Below are 12,766 nucleotides of genomic sequence, written 5' to 3'. Positions count from 1 at the left end.
CAATGAATGAACCTAGCAGACACCTAGCAACCACATCTCAAAGCAGTTTGTTGTCTCTGCTACTTGATTCATGAAGTGATTAAAAAATGTCTTCTTGGTAAAAGAACATCAACTGCTAATGACAGTAATGGAAATAAAGAAAACATAAAGAAGACTAAGGAAGTGTTGTCTATTAGTCAAAAATTAGAAGTTTTAAATTAACTTTTAAAGTGAAATATTGAATTTGGTAAAATCAATGATGTGGACAAATCCACTATATGCTCTATGAACAAGAAGAACAATTTGTGAAACTGTTGCTGGGACTGTGCTAACCAGTGTAAAACTTGCAGTTTTGAAGGAAGTTATAAGCTATAGTAGCCTCTCAAAATTGTGCATTTATGAAGGTCTCAGGAGGTACCTACCCAATGAGAACAAAGTACTAACCACTCTATGTTGAGTGTTTCTTTCAATTACAAAGTGAAAATTTTCTACAATTGCTTTTCCAGTTTTATAATGAATACAGCATGGAAAGTTTATAAAGAACTTATTATAAAGTTTATAAAGTTTTATAGTTTATAGTTTTATACTTTTATAGTTTATAAAGAAATAATTTTAAACTGAAAGAATGGAGAGCAGACAGGAATAGATGAGAACTTCAAAAGCATTCCTCATGCTAGCAGATTATGTTCTTGGTCTGTTATATAACCCTTCCTTTAGGGAACCAATCCTTTCCAATTGTATTCCATGTGATTTGAGTCAGACTAACCGTTTCAATCTGCATCTGCACCCAGGCCCCAGGCCTGGCCCATCTCAGAGAAAAATAACTTGTGACCTACTAAACTCAGTAATTACTCCAGCACACTCCACCATAAAAAGGCTTCTTACCTTTAGAACACCTAATAAAGATACTTTCTGAATTATGCCAGAACTCATTAAGAAATATACAACATGTAACCCTGAATAAATGTGATCTGGGTACTCACATTCATCCAGCCCCAACTGATAGGCCAGGTTCTGAAGGCCTCGTACCTTCTCCATCAAATTAGCTGTGGTGAGGCTCCCCAGTTCTGAAACAGAATCATTTATTTCAATACCATTTCTTTCCACTGCTTTCTAGTAGCAACTCATTCGGATTGCAAATTCTTGTTACAAACGTTTTCAACATTAATTCCTATAGAATAAATAGAAAATGGATCCATATCTCTTCTCATCCAATCATTCCCCCCTACACACACACACACCCCCCCAGCGAATTTTTCCACCACTATAAAGTGTCTCAAATGAGCTTACCCACTTAATGAGAAGAGAGTTAGCATAAATACAATAGCAAATTACATGCTTTATCCTGAAGATACTTTTATAACATTCATTTTGCCTATCATATAAAATGAATACACCATTAAAATATGAAACGCTGTGATTGGACATAGCATTGAGAAAGCCTACAGACAGATCTCTGTCTTGTAATATGGACACTGTCTCCACTGTCATTTATAAGTCTTCATTATTCCAATTAACAAAAAAATAGCAATGAAACACTTACTCTTCCCTATTTCCCTAAGTTTAGAGAACAAAAACTAAATACTAACCCAAATTTTACCTTCAAATCAAATTCTTATAAAAAAATTTAAGTCTACCAGATAAGAAGATAGTATACTAAAAACTTACTTTCACAGATTTTCATTTAAACAGCATCCAATTCCTTTTAGGTTTAAGACAGGTCAATTTGCATGACACGTCAATTTGCATGACACGTCAATTTGCATGACACATAATGCTCTTATCCCTTATTAAAACTTTAAGTTTCCTTAGAAAATACATGCTGATGAGATATTATATAAATGTCTGTTTGGAACAATAGATGCCCTTGAGACTTAATTTTCCCATGGCTGGAGGAGGGGGATCTGTTTTTAAGCATTTCATGCAGAACAATGAATTATTTCTGAAATCAAATAGAGGTGTTATTTTCTGCAACTTATCATGCCACACTTATTATCTATATCTGGTATACATAGATTTTTGTGATCTGTTCAGCTGCTTAAATAGCTTAAGAATCCCAGATTTTTTCTACCTTAACTTCAGTCTATTACTTCACAACCATCATGAATCTTATTACCAGAAGGATGATAGAAAAATTTTTAAAAGTAGAGCAAAATCAAGGAAAATTAATGTTTTTTAATTTAAATTTCTACTTTGTGGTTGAGTTCCAAGTCATTTATCAAACAACAATATTCAGTACTTACAGTATTCTTTATGGGAGAAATTGATGAGATAGAAAGAACTAAAAGACAGGTCTTAACTCACTAAAGGGTTGTCAATTAATAGTACTGGCAACAACATACGGCAGTAAATCCTAAATAAGGCACTTGTGTTACAGCAGTAAGAGACTAGTCTTAAAAAGATCAGGGTTTAAATCTTAACTCTTTCTATAATAAACCTTGGTTAGGTTAACCTCTGAAACTTAGATATCATACCTAACTCACAGGACCATTATGAGAATTAAATGAGAAAATTTACATGAGAGCTTTTAGTAAACTCTAAGCATCATACAAAATAAAGTTAATATTAAAGGAATTCAGCAGCAGAAGAAATCATTTTGACTGAGTCTTGAATTGACAGGATTTCTACACATGGAAAAATAAAGAAAGGCATTCAGACGTGAAGAACCATGAATAAGGATGGTTAAATAGGCAATTTGAAGCCAAGAATACTTGTAAGGGAATAGTGAGAGAAAAACTGGAAAGGCAGTTTGTGGAGGAGCTTAAATGTCAAGTTAAAGGTTAGAGGTCACCAGGACTGCTTACCTTTCAACATATCAATGTCATCCCGTTCTATTTCAGCCATCCATTTGGGTGGAGAGCTAGTAATAGGCTGTCAGAAAATAAGAATATATCCATTCAGATATATACAAAGTATGAGGAGACCCTACTCTTCTTTCTTATAAGAAAAGGAGCTTTTCACATAGCCTTCAGGTCATTTGAAAATACTGACAAATTATAATTTCAAAGACCCAGATTTCTCCAGGTTCAGATATTGCCTACAAATAGAACCCTTACAAAATAATACTGCTCATCTTTAAAGGCTGGTTTTAGAGCAATGATCTTGGAAGAATTAGGTCTGACTACTGTTACTGTTGTATGCATAACAAATTGATATAGTTGTGAAAGAAATTACTTGAAATTCAGTACTGGTGAAAGTCTCCAACTGAACTGTTTGAAACAATAATCAGGAAGTAACATTCTCTGGCAGAGGAGACGATTCAAAGAAGAACCAAGAAAGAGAAAATCTTCAATCTGAACAGGAGAAGACTGGAGTGATCATCACTTGAAATTTCACTTTATTGTAAACATTTTAGAAAACTTTAGAATTTTAAGTTTCTTCTCATTTCTCAAAGTGAACTTACAAAATATGAAAGAGAGCCCATTCTTGGAATAGCTTTGGGGTAACAGTTTTCAATCCTGGTTGCACATGAGAATCATCTGTGTAACTTAAAAAAAAAAAAAAAAAACAAATGATTGGGCCATAACCCAGATGTACTGATTTAGAATATCAGGGTTTGGGATAGGGTCCAGTGGAAAGAATAGAGCAAGGACATTACATATGTATTTTTTAAAAGCTCCACAGCTGCACGTGAACAACTCTGATGAGATTTTACTTCAACTTTGAGCCCATTTTCTTTTCTTTTTCTTTTTTGTAATTGAAGTATAACTGACATATAACATATTGGTTTTGGGTGTACAGCATAAAAATTCAATATCTGTGTATATTGTGAAATGATTACCACAATAAATCTAGTTAACATCCACCACCATATATGGCTACAAAAATTTCTTTTCTTGTGATGAGAACTCTTAAGATCTATTCTCTTAGCAACTTTCAAATATGCAATACCATATTATTAACTATAGTTACCATGCTGTACATTACAACCCCAGGACTTATTTTTCCTTTTCCTTTTTTAAAAATTAACATTTATTTGGCACTATGTGACAAGCAAAACATTTTACATGCATCATGTCATTTTATTTCCAAATCAACCCTATAAAACAGGTATTATTGTCCTCCTCATTTTACAAATGAAAAAAAAAAGATGTATAGGAAAATTATAAATCAGTTGCCTCAGGTCACAAAGCTATTGGAGCCAGGATTCAAAACCCATGAAGTCTGAATTCAAAAACCACTACTCTTATACTACCTCCCCTTGAAGGCTCTAGGTCAAATTCACCATTTTCCCCCCATTAGGGAATTAGGTTATATCTGGGGCCCTGTGACAGCCCTGAACCCCTAGAAACAAAACTCAAATATATGTGCATACTTCTAGGGAAAAAGTATAGATATCTAATCAGATTTTCAAATGCTCTAATAAAAGTGTTTTTAAGAAACCACTTATTTATGTTTACAACTTAAAGTACTTAGTTGTAACAAATGTAATTAACAAAACTAAAAATTCAGTATGAATGAGAATTGAAGAAAATTAAATCAGGTATTTTCTACTCAATCTACCAGACAAAAGCTGATCTAATAATAAAAGCTACCATGTATCATTTATTAGTTCTTGGCATTATGCAAAGTGTTTTACATGTATTATGTCATTTTATACTAAGAATTCTATGAGGTAGTTTCAAATGAGAAAACTAAGGCTCAAAACTGTTAGGAAACTTGCTCAGGTCACAGATAGTGAAGTAGCAGATTCAAGGCTCAAATCCAAACGTGTCCAAATCCAAAGCCCTATGCTATCCTGCACACCTCATGCTCAGGCCTTCCTGTATGCTAACGCAGCACACTCCAGCTGTCATACAACCCTAGCTCCTGAAAAAATGAAAGAGGCTACAAAGTCAGACTCCCTTTGAACAAATAAGCTCATAGGATCTGAAAGCTACAGGCCCAGAAGGGCCTTAATATTTAACTCAGCACCTTTAACCCTAATAATGAGTAGAGAATGCTAAGCGTACGGTAAGGTACTAGAAAGTTACGTTATAAATCCCCAATTTGTTAATAGAAAGAGCATGAGCTTTGGAATCAGACAGATCTATGCTCACATCCTGGCCTGTCACTTGGGCAAGTAACTTAACTTCCAAGTTTCTCTGCCAGTCAGTGCTTTTAACTTTGGGCACAAATGCTTCTAAGTATGGTATGATGAATATGGACACTACTAATTAGACTTATGGGTTCAAAGCCTGGTTCTGCCATTTATAGCCTATAATCTTGGGTAACCCACTTAGCCTCTTTGTGCCTATTTCTTTGCCTGTAAAATAGGGATAATAATAGTACCATACCTCATATGGTTTTCTTTTCTTTTCTTCTTTTTTTTCTGGCTGCACCACACAGCTTGCGGGATCTTAGTTCCCTGACCAGGGATTGAACCTGGGGTCACTGGCAGTGAAAGCACCGAGTCCTACCTAACCACTGGACTGCCAGGGAAGTCCCCCTCATGGTTTCGTAAAGACTAAATAATGCACGTAAAGTGTTAGAACAGCGCCTGGCATATGGCACGCATCATGCACATGATAGCTAATGTTATAATCATCATATTTTCCTGGTTGTGGGACTATACAAGAGATATATTTAGAGTATCTAGCACAATGCCTGTTGCCCTGGAAGTGGAAAAGTTGTGGCTTTAATGAACGTCTTCCTTCAGTTTCTGACAAGCCACTGAGAAATTTCAAAATCCTCTCGGGAGGTTTAAGTTAAAAGTCATAATGCATCACATAAACAAAAGAGAAAAGCTTCAAAATTATAGTTTGGGCAAAAAGAATACTGGCATTACATTAAATATTTCAACTGTCTTACCTTAAAACCTTTTAAGCTGAGAGAAGAGGCTAATAGTCAAAGGTAAAAATACCAAAATAGACATGATGATATTAATGTTAATACCAAAGTTAACATGATGATAATATAAACAGATTTCCAGGGCTGTAGTTACAAAATACTTTGAAGGCTATGACATTATTCTTGAAAATAAAGAAATAAGAGGTATTTGAGATTTTACCCAGAAGCAAAATGTTGGAAAAACTTCATTAGGTAAGATATTACTTACACTTTTGAAGGACGCTGCAAATTCAGCAACACCTGGTACTAAAAAGAAAAAACACAACATTAGTCATTCAATAAACATTTTAGTGTCTCTTACATAGAGGATTCAAATGAGAAAACAGCTTTGTCTTCCAGGAGGTTATAGTCTGGAAGAAGAGAGACAGTAAATCAATAACTACAACACTTTTTAAGTGTTTCAAGAAAAATACCAAGTGCTATGGGAGGACAAAAAATGAAAATCTAAATCAGACTGAGGAGGTAGGGAAAGTTTCTCAGAGAAAATAATGCCCCAACTTAACTTCAAAGGATCAGGAGTCAGCTGAATGAGAGGGTGGTAAGATCTAATATCTCTTACAAAAAAGTTTAAATTTCCTCTTGTAGGTATGCTATTCTGTCAATCCAATTGTTTATTTAAATATCTCACAGAATCATACTAAAAAAGAGAAACATAAAAATCAGATATTTAAAAATAAGGTTCAACCTCACTAATAGATATATATAAACTAAAAATAATAAAGATCAGTAACATCCAATACTGGCTAGCATGTAAGGAAATGGGCACTCCCATTCACAGTCATCCTCTTCCATGGGCACAAAGATATATGTGCAAGGATATACATTGTTAAATTGTTTGCAATATCAAAATTTGGATATAACTTAGGTTTCCAAATAGGGTATGAATACATAAACTGTAGTAGATCTATACAATGAAATATTTTTAAAAAATGAAGTAAACTATACCTGTCAACATGGAAAGATCCATTAATAAGTTACTAGGTGGAATAAGTTAAGCTTTTGATCACTATACATATGACCCCATCATAACATAACAAAACACTATGTACTTACAAATATTTATTTGCCTATCTGTGTAAGCATTAAAAAAAAAAATGTCCAAAATATCTGCACTAAACTGTAACAGCAGTTAACTTTATCAGAGTACTTAAAAGAGGCAAGGAATTACATTATGCATCTCATATTGTCTGACTTATTACAGATGAAGTTTTTAAAAATAATTATTTTTTAAAGGCTCTCTATCATTTCCTGAATCACAGTGTTCTGAAAAAATTAAACTACCAAACAGCTATTCTTAACACCAGACCACAGAATTCAGTCTCTTCCTTTGAAGTAAAATTAAAATTTTAATCATTACAGCTAAATGATAACTCTTCAAAAATCTCCTTCAAAGTAGCACTGGTTTTCCTTTATTGATTTTGATATAAAGAAACCAAAAACTTACATTGTTCTGGCCAAAGATCTGGTGAAGCCCGGTCAAGTTTTTCAAAACTTAGCAAAGATGCTTCCAGATCTGCCCCTAGAACAAAACACCCAGATGAGCCAAGAAGATACAAAATACATTATTTTACACTTTATGACATATCAATCGCAAAGAACCAAACAAACTGGAACACTCACTCACCTGGAAGTCTAGAGATTTGCGTTCTATGACTACTGATGCTACTGAGCCACGACGTTACACAAATAAATCACTTCTCTTATCAAACCTTACTTTTGCCATCTCTTTTCCCTCATCAAAACGAGAACAATATTTTAGTGGGATGTTGGCAAAAATGAATGTCAACAAACCTACCTGCATCTTTACTCATACTCTTAGGCTTTCCTCCCAGTCAGTGAAATGTCCCTACTCCCAAGAAAAACAAACTCCTCTGTTAGGGCCCTGGATTCCATCTTCTGTTGCTTTGTCAAAGACATGATCTTGAATAAGCTCTTGCACAACCTGTTTCTACCTTCTCTACTGGCTCATACTCAACAGCAAGTAAGCCTGCTCTGAAATTTACCTTCTTTACCCCATGACTTCCTCACTCCTCCTTCACTGCAAATGTTCTTGAGTTGTCCATCCTGCTGTCTCCACTTCCTCACCTCACACTCTCTCCTTAGATGTACGACAATCAGGCATCTACCCTTACATGCGAGGAGAAGGCTGTTGTCAAGATCATCTATGACCTATGTTGCTAAATCAAGTGGTCACTTCTCTGTTCTCTCTTATGTGACCTTTTTGTAGCATCCACCTGCTGACCACTCTCCTTCAAACACTCCACTTCCAGCTTCTATAAAACCACTATGCTGTTTTTTCTCCTTCCTCACTGACTCCTTCAGTCTCCTCTTCTACTCAGGGCCCACCCTAGGCTGGCTTCACTCTCTACCAAAAGTCTCCCAAGGAAACCTCACCTAGTCCTATAGCTTTTACCATCATTTACATGCCAATGACTCCACGATTCTACTTCCAGCCCCAATCTTTCCCTGAACTTCAGAGTTATATATCTAAGTGGCTACTGGACATCTCTCTCCATTAACGTGTGTGAAAAACCATAATCCCCCAGTCCTCTCCATCTCAATAAATAGTAACACCATCAACTCCAGTTCTCAAACCAAAAACCCAGGTGTCATCCTTCATGCCTCCCTCTCCTTCACCCTTCTATAACCAATCCATTAGTAAATCCAGTAGTTTCTATTTCCAAAACACACCCTGAAATCGCATTAATTAACCAAGGAACCATCGCTTCTCTCCTGGACGACTGCAAGAGCCTCCTAACAGGCTTTCCTGCTCCCATTCTTACCCCTCCCCCTTCCCTACCCCTAAATCTACTCTCCACAAAGTAGTCAGACAGATTTTTTTCTTTTTAAATGTCAATCAGTTCACACCAGTCTCCAGCTTAAAGGACTTCTTCCCAGATAAATTCATGAATGCATATCTATTGTGACCTATAAAATCCTACATAATTCAGCCCCTGCCTAATTCTTCAATACCATTTCCTCTCCACTCTTCCCCTGGCACACAATAGGTGCTCAATATTAACAACAACAGTTAACATTTGTTGAGTACCTATTGTGTGCTCAATATGCTAATTAGCTGCATAAATTAGTTGATTTAATGATATAAACAGTGGTTCTTAACATTTTCTGGGCAAGCCACATTTTTGAAAACCTGAAAAAAAAAGCTATGGACTCACTCCCCAGAAAATGTACATATTTATAAAAATTTTCAACACGTGCTTTTCTCTAAACTAAATATTTTCCCCAAATATTCTAAGGGACCCCCGTGTTCATAGCAGGATTATTTACAATAGCCAAGGCATGGGAACAACCTAAGTATCTGTTGATGAATGAAGAAACTGTGAAAGTACACACACACACACAAAATGGAATATTATTCAGTCATTCTTAAATGAGGAAATTCTATCATTTGCGACAACCTGGATGGACTTTGAAGGCAATTTGCTAAGTGAAACAAAACAGGGATGGACAAATACTGTATGATCTCACTTCTACACACAATGTAAAACAAGCAAACAAACAAACTAATAAAAAAAGAGTTCACACTTGTGGTTACCAGAAGTGGGGGGTAAGAAAAGGGGTAACTGGGGAAAGTGGTCTAAAGGTATAAATCTCTAGCTATACGGTAAATAAGTACTATGGGTATAATGATAAGTATAGCTAACACTGCTGTGTGATATACAGGAAAGTTAAGAGAGTAAATCCTAAGAGTTTTTGTCAAAAGGAGAACAAAATTTTTCCTTTATTCTTCTTTCTTTTCTTCTTCTTGTATCACTATGAGAAGATGGATGTTAGCTGAACCTATATATTTACTCTAAGGGAATTTCCAATGGCATTCTAATTGGTAAAGAACTCAACTCCAATAAATTGCCTTAACTAAAGCATCCAAAAATGGTAACAAAACAACAACAACAACAAAAAAGCTGTGTGAAACACAAAATGCCAATTTTCAAATTCCCAAGGAATGTTACTGATGGAAAGTTTAACCATAACAAAAATAAACTTACTGAGGGTAGGATCCAATAACCAACAAGTGTGACCTTATGATACCATAGTCTGGGGCATAACTCAGACTCTACTGTGAGTGTTACTCTCATACATTAAGTAACTAATGACTTTACTCAGATTTCAATTTTCTCCTTTCCAAAGATTTCCCAGCAAATTTAGCATTAAAAAGAGAAACAGTAAATGACCTAAACTTTTTTTCATAACAAGATACTTTTAATTAAATCTTAAAGACAGAAACAGGTGGAACACTAAAAATAGAAGTGAGAGAGCTAGACAGTGGAATATTTTAGGATGAGATACTTACTTAGAAGCTAAATTTAAGTTCAAAGTGCTCAACTTGATTTTGTCAGATTAAAAAGGTTAGGGGGAGAAGGCTGAAGCTCTGTAAAAAATGAGCATGAAAATTTTTAAAAATCAAGTGTTCAAAGGGACTCCCCTTGTGGCACAGTGGTTAAGACTCTGAGCTCCCAATGCAGGGGGCCTGGGTTTGATCCCTGGTCAGGGAACTAGATCCCACATGCACGCCACAACTAAGAATTCACATGCCACAACTAAGGAGCCCACATGTCGCAACTAAGGAGCCCATGAGCCACAATTAAGGAGCCTGCCTGCTGCAACCAAGACCCGGCGCAACCATAAAAAAAACAAAAAACCAACAACTGTGCAGATACAGTGAGAGTGGATAAGGCTAAAAGACCAAAGGAAAAAAATACATTTCCAATGTCCTCCTGGCCAAAGAAAGGAAAATAAATCGAGAGAAGATAGGGAAAAGTCAAACATAAAGAACAAAACTTTAAAATACACAGACAACTTAGTAATAAATTAAAAATTTTAACAGCAATTACTTCTACTTCTATCAGTTAGCTAATTTTTTTAAAAAAACTATGGTAAGATATACATAAAATTTACAATTTTAACCAGTTTTAAGTGGACAGTTCAGCGGCATTAAGTACATTCACACTGTTGTGCAACCACTGTCACCATCCATTGCCAGAACATTTTCATCTTCCCAAACTGAAAGTCTGTACACATTAAACAGTAACTCCCCATTCCCTTGGCTGACTTTTTAAAATGTCCTTTTTTTTCCTGGCAAAGGAAAAAACAGGACATTTTAACAAGAGAGCACCCAGGCAGGATAAAGAAACTGTTTTGACTCTCAACACCCATAATTTCTTATACAGTATGTACTCGTGCTCAAAAAACTAAAGACTCAGTTAAACTTAAAACTTAAGACTAGGTAATATATTATTTATGCATACATCTAATCATTCTTTCAATAAAAGTGAACTGAAGCCCTATTGCTTGCCAAGCACTGTGCTAAGCCCTGGGATCCAACTATGAGCAAGACAGACGTGGAGTTTACAATCTGGTGTGAAAGGGGCAAAGTTAACATAATAACTATTCTGAGGATGAAGGTGCTGAGAAAGTGAATAATGATGAAGATGGGCAACTCCAGATACTGTGTTCTGGGAAAGACTCTCTGGGAGGTGACATTTAAATGAGACCTGAAACTCCAAAAGTGTTTACATGTTTGATCAGTCTTTTCCTCGCGCATAGCACCTAGAATAACGCCTTTTACACAGTAGGATCTCAGTATAGCTTTCCTGGTCTCAATTTCCTCATTCCTGAAATGAACTTCCAAGATTCCTTCCAAACTTAAAATGCTGCACTTTGAGAGAAAACTACATAAAGGATGGGGTGGTAGAAGGAGAAATTAAGTGAGTTCAGAAATAACTGCAAGACCCTAACCCTAAAGCACACGGAGCGCAAAACCCTGTCAGTATAACCAGAAACCACTCAATTGCTATCTGAGATGACTTGCATCTTAGACAACATACAGCAGAAATCACTGATTTACTCAGCCTTAGGAAACAACACATCAAGCAGAAGCAAGAGAGGCTGAGATCTGTGCACGACTACGCTGAAAAGCTCAATTCTCATTTTCTTCGGGACTCTCATTCCGATGGACCGAGAGGGTCTCCTGCTTCCCTAGCTGCCAGGGCAACGGTCCCAACCTAAGGAGACAGGAGAGAATCGCGTTTCTCTTGTGGTTCAATCCCGGGATGCGGTCAGGCACCAACCCTAGCTAGCACTTAAGAGAATCGTTCCAGATGCTCAACGAGAGAATCGTCCCTTCAATGGGGCGTCCGGAGGAGAAAGCTACACTAAGGCGCCTCCTTACCCCAGCAAGACCTCCTCCTCGGCCCTCAGCCTCACGCAAATGGGGCTAAAGGAGGATCAAGGCGACTCCCGTCCTTTTGCCAGGAAAGGGTCCCAAGCGGATGCCCTCCTCCACCCGCCTGGTATACTGCAGAGAAACTGGGCACCTCCGGAGCCGCTGTGAAAAACCGGCGAGCTTGAAGACGCACCCACATCCCATGGAAAAGAAGTGGAAGGGAAAGGAGAGGAGCCCACGAAAGAAATGTAAGTTCGAGGGGGCAGACGAAGAGTGGAAGTTCCCAGGAAAAGACAGAAGGAGGTTGCAGGTGAAGGGTCTCTAAGCCGGCTCCTACCGTCTGTGGGAGACGCCATCTTCCAAACCATGTCACGTGACGTGGCCAACCGTCGGCGGGAAAGCTAGGCTTCATAAGCCACGCCCCCAAAGAGAAACCCTATCCCCAACCCACGGCCAGGTCTCATTTCCCCGCCCCATAGGGCCCGCTTTCCATAGCCCCGCCCCCAGTGTTAGCCACACCCCCTCGCGCAGTGGATGAGGCGGAGCTACTGCAAAATTCTTGCAGGATCTTATTTACGTTCCTCAGTGAGTGGGTGTGGCCGCGGTTGTGCTTGTGGCCAATCGCGGTTCCAGGTTCGGGGGCGTCTTCCCTGTGTGCTCAAATATAGAGTACCCAAGTCGGGGAGTTGTCCCTACCTCCGCCAACGGAATTGTTGAGGTGGAGAGAGGCGAGAGCTCTATCACTTCTGACCAATCGCATGCCCCCAGGCCTCG

At 37.4% G+C, this 12,766-nt stretch overlaps 1 protein-coding gene across 3 annotated transcripts in view; it reads right to left on the bottom strand.

Annotated features, from left to right (window-relative positions):
• The window catches only part of LIN52 (lin-52 DREAM MuvB core complex component), a 106,158-nt gene extending 93,741 nt beyond the window's left edge, over positions 1–12,417 (bottom strand). For all 3 annotated transcript variants that reach the window (XR_009053349.1, XM_057733450.1, XM_057733452.1), the window contains exons 1-5: positions 12,330–12,417; positions 7,253–7,327; positions 6,017–6,054; positions 2,784–2,850; positions 963–1,046 (exon numbers count right to left, since the gene is read on the bottom strand). Coding sequence is in view for 2 of the 3 variants with exons in the window: in XM_057733450.1 (XP_057589433.1) it covers positions 963–1,046; positions 2,784–2,850; positions 6,017–6,054; positions 7,253–7,327; positions 12,330–12,360 (295 nt within the window). In the remaining variant the exon portion in view is untranslated. The remainder of the gene's footprint in view (positions 1–962; positions 1,047–2,783; positions 2,851–6,016; positions 6,055–7,252; positions 7,328–12,329) is intronic.
• Positions 12,418–12,766: the final 349 nt, after the last annotated feature.

Source organism: Hippopotamus amphibius, chromosome 4 (genome assembly GCF_030028045.1).
Source record: "Hippopotamus amphibius kiboko isolate mHipAmp2 chromosome 4, mHipAmp2.hap2, whole genome shotgun sequence".
Taxonomy (NCBI): Eukaryota; Metazoa; Chordata; class Mammalia; order Artiodactyla; family Hippopotamidae; genus Hippopotamus; species Hippopotamus amphibius.
This window is presented reverse-complemented; position numbering and strand designations above follow the sequence as displayed.